Source organism: Danio aesculapii, chromosome 18, assembly GCF_903798145.1.
Source record: "Danio aesculapii chromosome 18, fDanAes4.1, whole genome shotgun sequence".
Classification (NCBI taxonomy): Eukaryota; Metazoa; Chordata; class Actinopteri; order Cypriniformes; family Danionidae; genus Danio; species Danio aesculapii.
This window is the reverse complement of record NC_079452.1, coordinates 48,126,338-48,144,017: the sequence shown is the minus strand read 5'-3', so window position 1 is coordinate 48,144,017 and position 17,680 is coordinate 48,126,338. Positions and strand designations below refer to the sequence as shown.

The 17,680-nt window shown below is 36.4% G+C and overlaps 1 protein-coding gene across 1 annotated transcript in view; it reads right to left on the bottom strand.

Annotated features, from left to right (window-relative positions):
- The window catches only part of hydin (HYDIN axonemal central pair apparatus protein), a 145,276-nt gene that overhangs the window by 94,300 nt on the left and 33,296 nt on the right, over positions 1-17,680 (bottom strand). The window contains exons 9-16 of the mRNA XM_056478776.1: positions 15,964-16,063; positions 15,517-15,635; positions 12,052-12,275; positions 7,483-7,550; positions 7,139-7,374; positions 4,387-4,487; positions 4,169-4,304; positions 3,891-4,055 (exon numbers count right to left, since the gene is read on the bottom strand). Coding sequence (XP_056334751.1) covers positions 3,891-4,055; positions 4,169-4,304; positions 4,387-4,487; positions 7,139-7,374; positions 7,483-7,550; positions 12,052-12,275; positions 15,517-15,635; positions 15,964-16,063 — 1,149 coding nt within the window. The remainder of the gene's footprint in view (positions 1-3,890; positions 4,056-4,168; positions 4,305-4,386; positions 4,488-7,138; positions 7,375-7,482; positions 7,551-12,051; positions 12,276-15,516; positions 15,636-15,963; positions 16,064-17,680) is intronic.

The window sequence follows — 17,680 nt, the reverse complement described above, 5'->3', positions numbered from 1 at the left end:
GATCACAACAAATTGAAACGTTCAAGTAAAATTATAAAACAGCATGGGCGTCGCTTTAGCCCTCCTATACTTCCATTCAGCCCCCCTAAAACTTTTGCGATTACCTTATGAAATGTACACTTATAAATGATTGCCTCAGTCCTCTTTAAATTTGATATAAAAACAGAATTCCGCTCCTCCGTTTTCAACTTGTTTTATATTTAGTCAGCAAACCACAGCGGTGCAGACCGTGAGCACAAGGTGTGTTTATCGATAGATTGTTAGAATATCTACATATTCGCAGTCTTTGCTATAGAAACACTTGTTTCCACTGCGGTCCCCTCAATCAGCACAGCTGTTTTCTCCAGTGAAAATGTAACTTAACAGACATGTTGCTGTTTATTTCACTATTAACAATGAAAATAAAACACAGTGCATGTGCATTAACTATATCATATATTCATGCACAGGATTACACACAGTGACAGAACCACTTAATGAATGTACTCATTTTAACTGCATATCTGAGTGAAATCAGACTGAAACATCATGTGTTGTATCGTATTAAAAAGTATTTCCTTTTATGACTTATATTACAATAGTGAAATTTGAAAATTAGCCTGTAAGTTTTTAATATGTTTATATTTATGCCATTATGATTTTTTGGATTGGGTGAGTAATAGTACACCACTTTTTTTAGGACTACACCACTGGAGGGGAAATGTGTATCGCTTGAAAACTTGGCAATGCAGAAGCTCCTATAGCTCCTGTTAAAGGATAATTCATCCAAATGTAATATTTAATGCTAATTTACTTACCCTCAGGCCATCCAAGATTTAGATTATTTTTTAATAGTAGAACATTATAAAAGAGTTTTAGCAGAAACCATTTTCTTGTTGATTTGCAAAATGCAACTCAAACCACAAAAGTGGCAAACTGTACTTGTAGTGCCACCACGTAATTGCATTAGAGCAACAAAAAAAATCTTAATTAAAATGTCATAATTTAAAGGTACATCAGAATTTTTGCTATAAAAATAGTTTTATAATATTTTTTAATAATTATTGTTAGGGGTTTTCACCTTTATTTGAATGAACGAGGAGTAGAGAGAGAGGAAAAGGATCAGCAAAGGACCGTGAGCTGGGAATCGAACTCAGATCGCCGTGAGAACCTTGGTGCTATATGTCGACACACTTACCCACTAGGCTACAAAATTGTATTATATTAAGATAATTATTTAAGTCATTAAAAACTGTTTATAATTTCAAAGAATTTCATAACTGAAATTTGTGTCAATTTATGTACTTGCCATAAAATACATTTATTGATGAAGAATAATTCCATCAACACGTTATTCACTACTGCTTTCACAGACTGTACACGCATTTACCTTCAGCTTATTCCCTGCTTTATCGGGGTCGCCAAAGCAGAATGAGCCACCAATTACTCTGGCATACTGCATGTTTACACCGCAGATGCCCTTCCAGCCACAAACCAGCACTGAATGTACAACCCTCAGTGCTGCGAAACACAAACACTTTCCCATTCACACACTATGGCTAATTTAGTGTATCCAATTCATCTATACTGCATGTCATTGGGCTGTGGGAGAAACCATGGAGCACCCAGAGGAAACCCACACAGACACATGGAGAACAAGTAAACTCCACACAGAAATACCTCATGGTTGAGCCAGAACTCAAACCAGCAACCTTTTCGCCATGAGGCAACCATGCTAACCACAGTGCTGCCTCAGTTTGTGTAGTTTTTTTTTTTTTAGAATTTAATCTTATTCAGCAAAGATGTAATAAATTGATTGAAAGTTACATTTACAATGTTTTAAATGTTTTCTTCTTTGATTTGAAAAGTTTTCAGACAATGCAGAAAAAATTATAGAAATAAAAATTAAATATTAAGCATCGCAACAATTTCCAACTCTGACAATAAAAAAATATTTTTTACAGCAATAGATGGGGAGGGGTGAATTGATGTATGTCATATCATTGTTATTTCAGTCTGTATGCTTTGTTAATAATATATATTTTATATATTCTTCGGGAGCTCCAGTTTCCCCCACAGTCCAAAGACATGTGGTATAGGTGAATTGAATAAACTAAATTAGCCGTAGTGTATGTGTGTGAATGAGTGTGTATGGATGTTTCCCAGTGATGGTTTGCAGCTGGAAGGACATCCGCTGCTATATATATATATATATATATATATATATATATATATATATATATATATATATATATATATATATATATATATATATATATATATATATATATATATATATATATATATATTTATATATATATATATATTTATATATATATAGCATGGTGGTAACGGGTAGCACAATCGCCTAACAGCAAGAAGGTCGCTGGTTCGAGCCCCAGCTGGGACAGTTGCGTTTCTGTGTAGAGTTTGCATGATCTCTCTCTCTCTCTCTCTCTCTCTCTCTCTCTCTCTCTCTCTCTCTCTCTCTCTCTATATATATATATATATATATATATATATATATATATATATATATATATATATATATATATATATATATATATATATATATGCAGCCATTTTTTTTTCATAAAATATACATATTCAATTTATTTCTGAAACTAAAATAGTAATTTACAATGACTTAATCACACTTAAGGATTTAGTCCGATATATTTAATAAAAATCATGTAATGCTGCACTGGCTAACTGAAAATTCAGAAATAAGTTAAACTGATTTAAAATTGTAATAACATTTTACAATATTACTGCTTACTGTAGTTAACTGGCCCAGCCAGGACTCGAACCAGCGACCTTCTTGGTGGAGACAACAGTGCTAACCACCGAGCTCTAACCACTGTGCCACCTGATTAAGGAACCTGTAGTCACTAGTTAAACTCCTAAGAACAGCCTACTGATAGGTCAAGTTGTTGTTGTAGTAGCTATTTGTAGGTTTGGGGTAGGGATCACCTACCCCCGGGAAATCAAATGATGGTCATGAACAAGACATTAATTTGTGCTTAATAACTACTATTAAACTGTCAAAATGCTAGTATTGTAATATGTATACTAATAAGCAACTAGATAAATAGCAAATATGTTATCCCTTATCTAAAGTGTTACAATAGGGTATATGCAGAACTAGTGTTTCTTCCCATACTGATAAACTTCCGGTGAACGGTTAATGTGACTTTTTTCTATTTTATATGGTTCCTTTTACAGCATCGATGTTGTAATGTAATTAAAATACAATTCAAATTAAATTGTCTTTGGCATTAATTTAGTTGCTCAAGCGTAAAACGAGATGAAAAGCCATTTACACGTCAGTCCAATCAGGATTAGCAGGCTAGCGCAGAAGCTCTATTGAATATACTAGGGTAAAATAAATGTTCATATTATAAAGACATGGCGGGAAAAAAATTTATTTAATGCAGTGCTTCTTGTACATTCTGAGACCGGATCTGATCGGATAGCCAGTGGAGATCGCTGATTATTAAAGAAAACAGACCTTAAATGCACCGATATTGTAACGGCATACAGATCACCGGAAGCGCTTAACCCAGGTTACTGACAAATTAGTAATAAAGTCCTTCCACATACTTTTGCATATACCCTAAAATATTTTTACCAACCCCAATTTTGAACAATAGTGTGCTGTATACTAAATACTAGGGATGGGAATGATTCATGCAAAAAACAAACTGTTTGGTTTGTCTCTTATCACAGTTTGGTACACGTGTGTATTGTTCTGTTTAAGCATGTGTATTGTTCTTGGTTTTTTTTGCACAATGTAAACTGTATAAAATCATAAGCCGTGACCACAGAAACATGATAGAAACTGAACTGGCAATTTTGTAAACTGTCCCAACTCTACTAAATACTAATTTTAGAATACTAAATTCACTCACCAACGGTGGGTCTTTTCGGCCTAGTACAGCGATGTAAGCTGTTTGCTGCAGGTTGTCCCCTTTCTTGGCCTGAAACACTACTGGAATTAGTTCTGTGCTGTACGGCTGGATGATTCCTCGTGCGTGAGGACTAGAATAAAGGACAGCAGGGTCTTCCTCATACTGCTGCAAATATAAACAGAAGCCTGTGTCATATCCTTAAATATCATAACACAAATCTCCAATTTCTGTTCTAGAAATGCAGCAAAGGAAAAAATGCATCAATTGTGATGATTTACCTGAGGCAAAAGACCATAGCATGCAGGGAGGTCAGTATCATTCACGAGCTCAACTGATTGTTCATATGGATGACCCAGAAAACAATGCTGGAACTGAAGGACTGGGTTGTTGAGGACCACATCAGGAACAACACATCTACCGGAACATTTAGAAATAGGTTTTGTGTTTGGAAAGTAGCAAGGATATTTAATTATGCCCACTATTATTTTTTTTTTACCTAGCTTTGATTGGAATTGCCAAAACCTCCTCTCCAACACCCTGAACATCCAGCACTAAAGCCAAATTATAGTCTTGCACAGTGTTAGAGCAAAAGGTTAACTGCAAAGCAAACACACAAATTAAGAAGTTTAATGTTTTTGAAATAAACAACTCCTTTTTACTAAAACTTTATTGTGAAATATTATTACAACCTAAAATAGCTGATATGTTCAATTCAATTCAATTCCTCTTCATTTGTATAGCGCTTTTACAATGTAGATTGTGTCAAAGCAGCTTCACATTGAAGATTATTGTGTTAATTGATGTGTTTGAATGTATTTTGTTCTATAATAGCAAAGCTGATATTTTTACAGAAGCTATAATTCCAGATATTAATATGGTTATTAACTAAAACTAAACCATAAAAAATAAAATAAGTTTACTCACTTGACTAAAATAATAATTGTTAAAAAAATCAATTATAAAAATATAAATAAATTAATTTATTTCCACTAGTTACTTAGAATATAGATCCTATTTACTTTTATTCGCTTAAAACTAAAATAAAGCAATTCAATAAATAATAAATAGTTTAATAAATCAAAATGTATTAAAAGTACATAGATATACACTTAACAGCCCCTTTATTAGGTACACCTAACTAGTACCAGGCTCAACCCACTTTTGCCTTCAGAACTGCTTTAAACCTTTGTGGCATAGATTCAACATTGTACTGGAAATATTCCTCAGAGATTTTGGTCCACATTGGCATGATTTGACTACACATTTGAGTACAGTGAACTCATTGTCATGTTCATGAAACCAGTCTGAGATGATTTGCACTTTGCACTTTAACAACTGGCGTGTTATCCTGCTAAATGTAGGTGGGTACACTGTGGTCATAAAGGGATGGACAAGGTCAGCAACAATACTCATGTAGGCTGTGGCATTGACACAATGCTCAATTGGTGCTAATGGGCCAAAAGTGTGCCAAGAAAAAATCCCCCATATTACACCACCACCAGCAGCCTGAATCATTGATACAGTGCAGGGCAGGAGGGATCCATGCCTTCACATTGTTGACGCCAAATTCTGACCCTACCATCCAAATGTCGCAGGAGAAATTGAGACTAATAAGACCAGGCAACATTTTTCCAATCTTCTATTATCCAATTTTGGTGAGCCTGTGCAAATTGTAGCCTCAGTTTCCTGTTCTTCACTGACAGGATTGGCACCCTGTGTGGTCTTCCAACCTCGAGGTAGGACGTGTTGTGCGTTCAAAGATGCTCTTCTACCTCAGTTGTAACAAGTGGTTTTTTGAGTTACTGTTGCCTTTCTATCACATTGAACCAGTCTGGCCATTCTCCTCTGACCTCTGGCATCAACAAGGCATTTGTGCCCACAGAACTGCCGCTCGCTGGTATTTTCTCTTTTTCAGACTTTTCTCTGAAACTCTAGAGATGGTTGTGTGAGAAAAACCAAGTAGATCAGCAGTTTCTGAAATACTCAGACCAGCCTGGCTGACACCAACAACCATGCCACGTTCAAAGTCACTTTAAATCACCAGTGTTCTAATATGTTGAGTTGCTGCATAAATACCTTAATTTTATTTAATTGATCAAAAATAAATTATTATTCATTATTATTATTTATAATATTCATTCATTTTTAATATTTTGTGGACACATTGGTAAACCTTTTTCTGGAATCTTTGATGAACAAAAATTTTAAATCACAGCATTTAATGAAATATAAATAATGAAAACATATAGTTAGATTTTTTTTTCGTAACAATATTAAGTCACTTAACCGCAAAACTTTAAATTCTTCCTACATCCAAAGCATTGTTTAAATTAGCAGCTTTGAACAGCTTTGTAACAGCTGCTTGACTAAAAATATCTCTACAAATCACCATTTTATTCCAAACAACTCTGATAGGAATATTCCTCCATTCCTCTCCCTGCAGTGCTTTAAGTGCTCTAATACTGCACATATGGGATCACAGACAACTGTCACCAAGAAATGTAACTGCCTGAGAAGAACAGTAAAGCACTCTCCAGGTGCCATTGTTTTATTATGCCAACACGTCTGGGAGGCTGCCGGCCAGCTGTATGTGATGCATCTGGGAATGCCGTCCAAAATTTCCCTAATACGACTAACTACAAACCCCTAATATGTATTCTTCTGCTGAGGCCTCATTAGAGCACAGTGAGCCACCACAGACTGGTGCGACAGAATGGGAGAAGCGCATTTGCACACTGACAGGAGACACCCACATCCACGGGAAGCACAAAGACAGGCGGACACATCCAACAGATTAGCCCTCCAAAGTGCTGACAGCTCCCATTGATGGGAAAAGACCAGCACATGACAGGTACGCGAGGTACCTGGCACCCACTGAAAGAAGTATGGGCAAGATAATCACAGCCCAATGGAGGGAGAGTGAGGCTGGAGCTACTATTCTCATTTATCAGTTCTTTTCCAATATATTCCTCCCATTTTTCTATTATTGGAATGCAGCAGACTTTTTTTTTTTTCAAAAGTCCAAGCTGTCTGAGGTTTAATAGGGATTAAAGGTCTGCTCTGAATGGACGTTTAAGGCTGCACTTAGTTTTAAAGATCAAAGTTTTTTTGACGTTTGTTGACATTTGTGGTTCTGTGGACAGGTCACTGGGATCATCCTGACAGGCCGATCTGTCTTTTGCATAGGGAAATTGATTCAAATGGCTTTCGGTGAGATAATATGTTGACAGCTCAGAAAGAGAACATACCTGGATATCAATCTCAGCCATAGCACGAACTGTGCCTGTGCAGGGTGATAAGATAAACTCTTTTGGTCTCCTTTCGGTTTGGTCTCCCATTCCCCATTCACTTCGGTTGGGCTGAGCTACCTGGTCTGTGCTGGTAATGCTCGCCTGTCCTGTACCATCTCCAGGGATCCGCAGTCCAAAGCTCATGGGCACCACTGAGGTGTTGCTAAGGCTGCATGTCAGCATTTGTGGAAACCCTTGGGTCAGAGAGAGAAGATCACTGAACACACCGCACCACACGCAAAACAAGATTAATCGCTATCATTGATCCTGATTGATGAAGTGGAAAGTGCAAGTTCATTTACCAAAGGACACCTCCCCAAAGTTGAGTTCTGGGACACTGAAGTGGAATGTAGGCCCTATTAAACAACCCCTGCAAAAGATAAAGGGACACGGAAACCTTCAGAAAACCCTACTGACCATGAATGAAGGCCAATGAACATGCGCTACAAGTAATTATACAAAACTAAAAGGTTGTTGAGGTGAAGTCCAATGGAACGAGAAACGATTGTTTTTAGATGACTAGGCAGAGTGGTAGTTTCGGAATGTCTACATTCAGCACTTTCGTTGGTAATCCATCTTAATCAAGAAGGAAGTGACTTGTGCTGGTTTGTTTGAAAGATTTCAACAGAGCTTGTTTAATTAAAGTTCAGCCTGTATGGATTCATTTAATCAGCCATAAGCTAATGATTAAAACAACCAAGACTGAGGGAGAAACATTGACGCTTCTTAATAATGGTCATAAGAGGGGGTTGATTAAAGGAAGGAATGTACAATGTAGGTCAATCTTTGCATCAGACGAAGGGTATCTTAACTGCTTTAAATCCAACTTTGACTAAGCTCAACTAAAGCAATACTAGGATTGGAACTGAAATGCAAATCTCCCCTCTTATAGTAGATAATTAAACAGTAGGCAAAAAAAGATCTACAGTTTTACCTACAATGAGATTTTGAAGTGCACATCTTTGGCTGAGTTAGAAATTCTCTTGAGTAGACACCTATTTTGAATAAGTAATTGCTTTAGAACTGCTAAAGGGTACTTTACATACTGTAGCATAAATGTTTGTAGTATGAATGCAATACAGATACTAACGGATCTGGGGACTCTGGAGGTCATTTGATCATTGTTAACTCATTTTCATCTTCGAGAAACCAATTTGAGATTTGTGTCATGACATGTTTTCCTGCTAAAAGTAGTCATCACAATTTGGGTAGACTGTGGTCATAAAGGGATGGACATTACTTAGACAACTGACGATTCGCCAGCAGTTTGACTGACAGACGCTCCAGCCAATTTTGTCCGACAAACAAATCTATCCCAGGCTCATTCTGAAAATGCACCACTATATACATTTCTGGAGAGTGCCAAATATGTCCCAGGAGGTATGTTTTTTTTTTGCAGTTTTTGGTTTTGTAAATCCACCAGAGGCCACTGTGTATGCTTTTTCCACGCCTGATCGAACGATCGACTGACCCACCCTCCTCCTTCACTAAACCCAACCGACAGTGTTTTCAAAAACACAGATTGACCCGACCACCCACTTCTGTAAACCCAACTGACAGTGTTTTCAAAAACAAACAAGAAAAATAAAAGCCCTCGTGGCACCCTGATTTTTCCCCCATTTTCAGATTTTACAACATTCTCACCCTGTTATTTAATTATTTATTGGCTTTTGTTTTTGTTATACCTGCTTTCTAGAACCATTCTTCGCCAGACCCGAACCTCATTGTAACAGTCAATTCTGCTCCACATCCGCCGACATACGCAGCAAGCCAATGGACAAACTGGTAACAGCAGGTAAGCCATCCATACGGAAGTAAGCAGTCAGTTGGTAAGCGCCAAAAGGAACAGCGTCATATCGGCCTATAGCGTTCATTTTGAAAATGAAATGCAGCCATACGTACCTCTGGGTACATAATTCGTAATCTCCAGAAATGTATATAGAGCTACGTTTTCAGAATGAGCCTATGTTCATCCGTCAAACCATACATAGTAGGTGCATGCATTTGGATTTAGCATGAAAACGCAAACAGGAGGTACCAAGAAAGGCTGGCCAATAAAGTGTAATGTAATATAATGTAATTACATGTGTATTTATACAGCGCATTTATTGTGTATGGTCATACAGCCAAAGCGCATTACAATTGTATGGGGGTCTCTGTTCACCACCACAAGTGTGTAGCATCCACTTCATAAGGGCAGAGGGAGGGAATTTTGTCAGAACATTGGGGTTATAATTGTACTATTTACAAGTGTATGAAATGGATATGTTTCTGTTGATGGCCTCACCATCAGTTGTCAATTAATGGTGCGGTCACTTCAGACTAGAGACTGATGAACTTAACCCACATAACTTTAGTTTATAAAGATGTGACATGACAAAAACCTGTGAACTACCTCGTAAAGACTCAGTGAAAATGACAGGTGAGATATGCTAACCTAAAACGCATAGCCTGAAGACCCAGATAAACAATAATTTCATCTTTACAGTACATTAATCTTTACATTCTATTATGCCATGTACATTAATCTTTCTTATAATTTCATAGATGCATATTGTTTTGTCTTGAGATGCCATTTTGCATGTGAATTATGTGTTAGAAAATCAATATGTAACATTTAGATTATATGAAAATAGTCTAAACTTCTCATCACTGGACTTGTAGCATAGCTTCAATCTTTATTTAATTTTTACTTTGAGCTACGCTCACATCCTGAATATATCTCTCATAATACTCCACCATAGCTAGCTCTCTGCAACTCTCACATGGTCGCTCACTGAAGCTAAGCAAGGCTGAGCCTGGTCAGTGCCTGCCGGAAGGGGTGTTAGTGAGGCCAGCAGGAGGTGCTCAACCTGCAGTCTGTGTGGGTCCTAATGCCCCAGTATAATTAAGGGGACTCTTTACTGCTCAGTGAGCGCCATCTTTCAGACGAGACGTTAAACCGAGGTTCTGACTCTATGTGGTCGTTAAAAATCCAAGGATGTCCTTCGAAAATGAGTAGGGGTTTAACCCGGGCATACTGGCCAAATTTGCCCACTGGCCTCTGTCCATCGTGGCCTCCTAAACATCCCCATATCATAATTGGCTTTATCACTCTTTCTCCTCTCCACCAATCAGCTGATGTGTGGTGTGCGGTCTGGCGCAATATGGCTGTCATCGAGGAGATTACACCATGGCTATAGTGCGAATCAATGTTTTCATGCTGTTTAGACCAAATCCTGACCCTACCATCTAAATCATTGGCGCCCAAACTTGGTCCTGGAGGGCCAGTGTCCTGCAAAGTTTAGTTCCAACTCCAATCAGACACACCTGGGCTATCTAATCAAGCTCTTACTAGTCTTTCTAGAAACATCCGTGCAAGTGTTGTTGTGGCAAGTTGGAGCTAAATTCTGCAGGACATCGGCCCTCCAGGATCGAGTTTGGGCACCCCTGATCTAAATGTTGCAGCAGTAATAACAACTCATTAGACCAGGAAACCCTTTTCAATTTTCTATTGGTCAAATTTTGGTGAGTATGTGCAAACGTTAGCTCTTAGCTGACAAGAGAGACACCGCTATGGTCTTCCTGAGCTATTGCATCAAATTTCAATATGGTCAGAGATATTTTTCTACAGACCTTGGTTGTGTTTATTTGAATTACTGTTGCTTTCTATCAGCTCTGACATCAAGGCCATTCGCACTCACAGATCTGAAACTCACTCTATATTTCCTCTTTTCTGACATTCTCTGTAAACCCTACAGATGGTTGTGGATAATAATCTCAGTAGATCAGCAGTTTCTAAAAAACCAGACCAGCCCATCTGGCACCAACCGCCACGCCATGTTCAAAGTCACTTAAATCACTTTTCTTACAAATACTGATGCTCAGTTACAATTTTAGCAGATCGTCCTGACCACGTCTACATATATAAATAATTAATTAGCTGTTGATTATAAGTTTTTCAATTCAATTCATCTTTATTTCTATAGCGATTTTACAATGTAGATTGTGTCAAAGCAGCTTAACATACAAGTTCTAGTAAATTGAAACAGTCAATCCAGTTTTCAGAGTTGAAGTTCAGTTTAGTTCAGTTCAGAACTTCAAAATTTCACTTTTTTGGAAAGTCCAAACACCAAGCAAATGCATTGATGTGCAGCTCCACAAGTCCCAAACCAAGCAAGCCAGTGGCGACAGTGGCGAGGAACAAACATCACTACTTGACGAAAGTGAAAGAAAAAACCTAGACCATTTCTCCTCTGGCCAAACTTCTTGACCAGAGCTGCAGTCTAGGTACTGGAGGTTGGAGAATGCTGAACATCCATTGTGGAGAAGCTTAATGTGTGTGTAGATGTGTAGAAGTTGTACGAGTCTACCTTATAAATTGGCCGATGTATGTGCATGTATAAAGATGCATAAACAAAAAGATTTTACTGACCTTTTTAATAGTATGTTTATGTGTTTGTATGAGTGGGACAGACAATCTGTCATGTCATGGTTGGGTTCATGTTTTAAAACTGCCATTAGTACATAACAGCGCAATGCAATGGAAACTGGCGGGGAATATACTGGTGTTGAGGAAAATGAGCAAAACAAAAGGGGTTCATTTAACAGATACTAAGCAAAACATTTGACTTTTTTTCAAATGTTTAGGTCATATATCATTTATGACAGAATTTGATAACAGTGTCTAGTATGAGGGTAAACAAGTGTGCCTTCTGATAACAAAATGATGAAAATGCATACATACATTCAAATAATTATATTATTCCATGTACAGATAAACCTAAAACAAAATCCTTGATATGCAGAACATCATTTACATTTATTTATCTATATATTTGCCTTAACCTAAATCATATTCATGTTTAAAATGTAAAACCTGTGAGGTTTACCTGAATGTGACAGTAACAGGCTTGGGGTTTCCCACCACACTGAAAAGTAACTCCTCAGTGAAGACTCCCAGTTTATCAGAAGAGAAGCGGACTTCCATTGTTTGACAGGCTCCAGGTGGAATCATACCTTCAGAGGGCTTGAAGGAAAAGCAAAGGCCCAGCACTGTACTGGGCTGCACTAGTTTGTACTCACCATTTATCAGTCCCTTGTTGCTCAAAAACAGCTAAGAGGAAGAGAAAACAGACACAAAAGAAAGAGGGTTTTCAAGTCTATGCCTGCACAAACTGAACGTCCAATTGTTTCATTTCTCCACCAGTGGGATCAGCTTACATTGTTTAATCACAGACTTGAATACTACCTCAAAAGAAGGCCCATGGGACAAATCAGATTCAAACTCGAAATCCAAAAGTTTCAGGACAATTGTATTATTGGAATCATGCAAAACCTCAGATAACAAAAGGAATTGGAAAGCCACAGCATTTGCATAATTCAGCATATGAGTGCATGTGAACTGAGCCAAAAAACACTGGTCTATTTCAAGACTCTGTGATAATAAGAGGCTTTTATTATTCAATTAAAACTGCAGTTGAGTCCATGCTACACTTGGCAGATTGTCAGCGACATCCTGATTAAATTTGATGCGAGATCCTGCTTGCTACGGCTTCACAACAAATCAATCCTTCGAAGGGTTCTTCTGTTTCATCAATAGTTTTTCTCCCACCATGACTGCATGCTTTAGTATGCGTAATGATTTGGAGGAGGTAACGCTAAGTGGTTTTCTCTTTTAGGCTATGCTAAAGGTTAAAAAGGAGACAATAACACTAACAAACTGCATTCGGTTGCAGCACTTACTCAATTAGTAAAATTCTATGTCAGACTGAACCCATTTTGCACCTTTAGTGTGTCATGCATCTGCTCATTTGTAAACAGTTGAATGAAAATTATGAAATAGAACATTTAATGGAATTTCCACAATAAGGTTTCATTATTTAATGTTAATCAGTGTATTTCCTAGCACTATGGACCATTGAACAATATTTATTACAGTCTTTTTAATCTTTGTTAATGTTAGTTCTTGTTCATTCATTGTTAGTTCTTGTTAACTCACAGTGCATTAACTAATGTTAACAAGCACTTTAACAAGTGCTGATTAAGTTTAATTCACTTTTAGTTCAGGTAAGTAAATACTTTAACAAATGGAACCTTAATTAAAGGTGCAGTATGTAAGTTTGACACCCAGTGTTTGAACTAGGTATTGCACTCCTGATTGAAAACACACGCAAAAGCAGGTTGCCAGATTGACGTCACCACAGCAGTGTGCCTGATTATTGAGCCTAAAGGCTGATTTAGGGCTGATTTAAATTGTGTTCTAAATAAAAGCAACGGCACGTGATAGAAGGAATATTTTCCATATTAAAAGGAGTTTTTGTTCTAACCTGAAATATATATTTTAAAAACGGCTTCTATTTCTTGCAACTGAACAACAGGATAAACTGACCATGATCACCTCGGGTACACCTCATGTGCTTTATTTAGTGTTAAATGCTAATAATGTGAGTTTAAATGTCATTTTACATGACATTTATTGCCATACTACTGAAAGCAGCTGCAGAGAGTTCACCTCAGATCTTGAAACTAAAATAAATCATTCTAAATTGAACTTTAGAGCTATTTGTTATTGTTATTGTTATTTAGTGTAAGTCAACACATATCAGTGATTCAGCATGTACATCTAATAATGTAAAAGAGGTTTAATATGTATTAATATGGAGAGAGATTAGACTCAATAATAATTCACGCAAAAGACACGATGTACACATGCGTAGCCAAATTCACGTACGTAAAATATTTATTTATACTTACAAAAACAATTCACATGCACAAAATAAAAATACATTTTCATAAAATACGTTTCACAAATGCAAAACACCATTTGCAAATATATAAGAGTGTACAAAAAGTTTTGAATGTTTAAAATTCACGAGTTCATCCTGAATGAGAAAATCCTCTCTCACGTACGACTCACCCTGAATACCAGTGTGTGCATTGTGAGACTTTCCTGCCAGAAACAGGCAACTCGTACCTCTCAGCCAATCAGATGAGAGCTGTACTCAATGTCAACCACTCTGCGCTCCTTTTGCGCAGTCTGTTCCTCTAACCAACATGGCGGATACTCCTGTAAGTCAATACTGTTTCCTACTAGTTTGTGTATACTCTTTTTATAGTAGAATCTGAGTGTATTTTCAGTAACTCAATAGAAAAGTGCTTGTGTTAAGTCTATGCTAATTTAAGTGTATAGTAATAAATGTGCAAAGCATCTTGTATTAAATTACAACATGGCGGCTAATACAAGATGCTTTGCACATTTATTACTATACACTTAAATTAGCATAGACTTAACACAAGCACTTTTCTATTGAGTTACTGAAAATACACTCAGTTTCTACTATAAAAAGCGTATACACAAACTAGTAGGAAACAGTATTGACTTACAGGAGTATCCGCCATGTTGGTTAGAGGAACAGACTGCGCAAAAGGAGCGCAGAGTGGTTGACATTGAGTACAGCTCTCATCTGATTGGCTGAGAGGTACGAGTTGCCTGTTTCTGGCAGGAAAGTCTCAAAATGCACACACTGGTATTCAGGGTGAGTCGTACGTGAGAGAGGATTTGCACATTCTCATTCAGGATGAACTCGTGAATTTTAAACATTCAAAACTTTTTGTACACTCTTATATATTTGCAAATGGTGTTTTGCATTTGTGAAACGTATTTTATGAAAATTTATTTTTATTTTGTGCATGTGAATTGTTTTTGTAAGTATAAATAACTATTTTACGTACGTGAATTTGGCTACGCATGTGTACATAGTGTCTTTTGCGTGAATTATTATTGAGTCTTATCTCTCTCCATATTAATTAGATTATAAACCTTACTATTTCGCTGGAATGCACTATTCTGTGCTTCTGAATGGCTGTATTTAAATTTCTGTTGCGTTTCGTATGGTGCAAACACCCAAATTGCTTATCCCTGCAAATCTCCTCACGTAGGGTGTTATTAGGACAAAGGGTTACTATGTAACCTGCTCACCTATTCTTTACATTTGTAATGTTTATGTTATTTGTTAATTAACAACCACCTCATGTGGAACTCTGAACCTGCGTCTCATCTCAGAGTTTGCTAATGTCCATCGGAGGTCGCATTTCGGTCATGGATGCATATTTTGAGAGCCTTCATGACTAAATGAATGAAAAACGCAGTTTTCCACAAAGACAACCGAGGGTGCTGATATACAATTGGCTAAACTGGCACTGGGTGGGTTAATGGTACACACATATTATGGTATTTTAATGTTTTAGAAGAGTCAAAAACTTACATACAGCACCTTTAGGGATCAAAGCGTTTAGCTTTATGCCACATATACTAAAAAGGGTTTTCATATCTATGCAGTTATTGACAACTGTACCTTATAACTCTGTTGGGAGCCGATGACGATGTTTCCCATGTCTAGAAAGTCAAAGTTGAACCGCAGTTTTGGGCCTAAACCTTCACCCTGTATGCAGAGTGGTAGCCGAGATTCACGACCTGTGTAAGTACAGAGCATTCAAATGAGAAAACAAAGCAAAAAAAAAAGGTTAGCAAAATGAAACTGGCTGTGAAATTTCACTGGCTACAATATCAACAGTCTGACTTTCTAGGTCACTACTAATCCAAGCAACCAGAATATTGTCAGACCTTAGTTGAACATGCAAATAGATGCAAACCTGATATCCAGCCCTGCAGATGGGCCTAGATGCTTCATGCAAATATACCAATGCATTGTTAGAAACCAACACAAGCATGCATAAGCACAGATGTGACAGCGAAAAAGTGATTTATTTTAATACAACATCTGTTATTATGGTGTAAGTACCAGAAATTTCGCAGTAAACAGTCTGCTGGTAGATTCTGGCTTCCTGTGGTTTGAAGATGATGTTCACCTCTGCAGTGCTGTTGGGCCAGATTTCTCCTTTCTGTAAAAAAAGAAATAAAAATCTGAAAAGTGGCAAGAATTAATAATAATACATAATTTAGATTAATTTAAACAAATGTTATTATATATATATCACATTTGCGTTCAAAATGGGCCTTTTTCACAAGCCTGTTATGACGCCTTTAGTGGTCATCAGCATCTTAAATCCTTGAAAGTTTTTAAGAGTTAGACTTTTTAAAAAAACATATGAACATTTGTATGTATTTATGTATGTAGTATATCATCTTTGCTTCAAATTATAAAAAACGAATTACCGCTTGTGCGAGGCATTTTTAATGCAGCGTCTATAGGACAGGAGAAGTAAATTTGACATTATTCTCTTCTCTGGATGCCATCATCAGTCTCACACAATTTTTTTCCTTTTTCTGAAAGTCTTTTTAACATCATCATGGAGTTTTTCTTTTATTATTTGAGCAAATAATATTATAAAAAAAATTGTTGTACTCTTCTATTCACTGCGCTCTAAGTTTTCCCAACTATGATGACTTCCACTACTGAGAAACCCGGAAATGTAAAAAGGGTCTATATTAATTTTTTGAAAAAGCAACTGAATCGTTTCTTTTTTTTTTTTTAATATGGTGTTACTTTATAATCTATTTTATAAAATTTTCAAAGGTCATTTATGCCTGTGATTTTAAGCTGAATGTTTTATAGATCTTTATAGTCTTTAGAGTCACAATCCCTCAGAAAATACAATTAAAAGTTGATCTGAAATGTGTAGTTATTAATTAATTATTATTAATATATTATTATATTAATATGTTATTATTAATACTGAAGCTAGATATTTTAAGTTGTTTTTTAAGATTATTTGATGATCTTTGATGATTCTTTGATGTTCTTTGATGGTTCTTTGATGACATTTGTTTCATTTTTTTATTACATTCTAAAATGTTTTAGAATTTGTATTCTGTGCCTATAAACCTGCCTATTATTAAGATATTAACTGTATATTAGCTATTTATTAGCTATAAAGTACTCAATACCTAAACCCAACTACTATCTTACTATTAAAAATCAGCTAATTAACCGTTTTTTGAGCTAAAAGTCTTAGTTAATGGTTTGTTAACAGCATGAATTGTGACTTAAAATAAAGTGTTGCTGATATTTAATATAAAATCTGAGCTCAAGATTTTCAAAGAAACAAAAAGTTTCTCAAAGTCTGTCTATATTTTTTATTTCATCAGGGGGTGCGTTTACTACGTACAATAAAATGGGCAATGGACTTTGAGTGTCTCGGTACTACTGCTGTCTATGGATGGTCAGGGCGCTCAAGGATGTTATCTAAAATATCTTAATTTGTATTCCGAAGATCAACGAAGGCTTTAAGGAATTGGATTGACATGAGTGTGAGTAATCACAACAGCATTTTCCTTTTTGGGTGAACTAACCCTTTAACTAATAACCATGCCTGAAAAATCTGAACAACAGTGTAAAAATAGTATGAATTAATATTCATAGTAATTTATTGTAGATGTATTATTATTATTATTACTATTATTATTATTATTATTATTATTATTATTATTATTACAGTGGCATAAAAAAGGACACACCCACACTCCACCCAGAGGTAGCAGTGACACACACCAAGTGG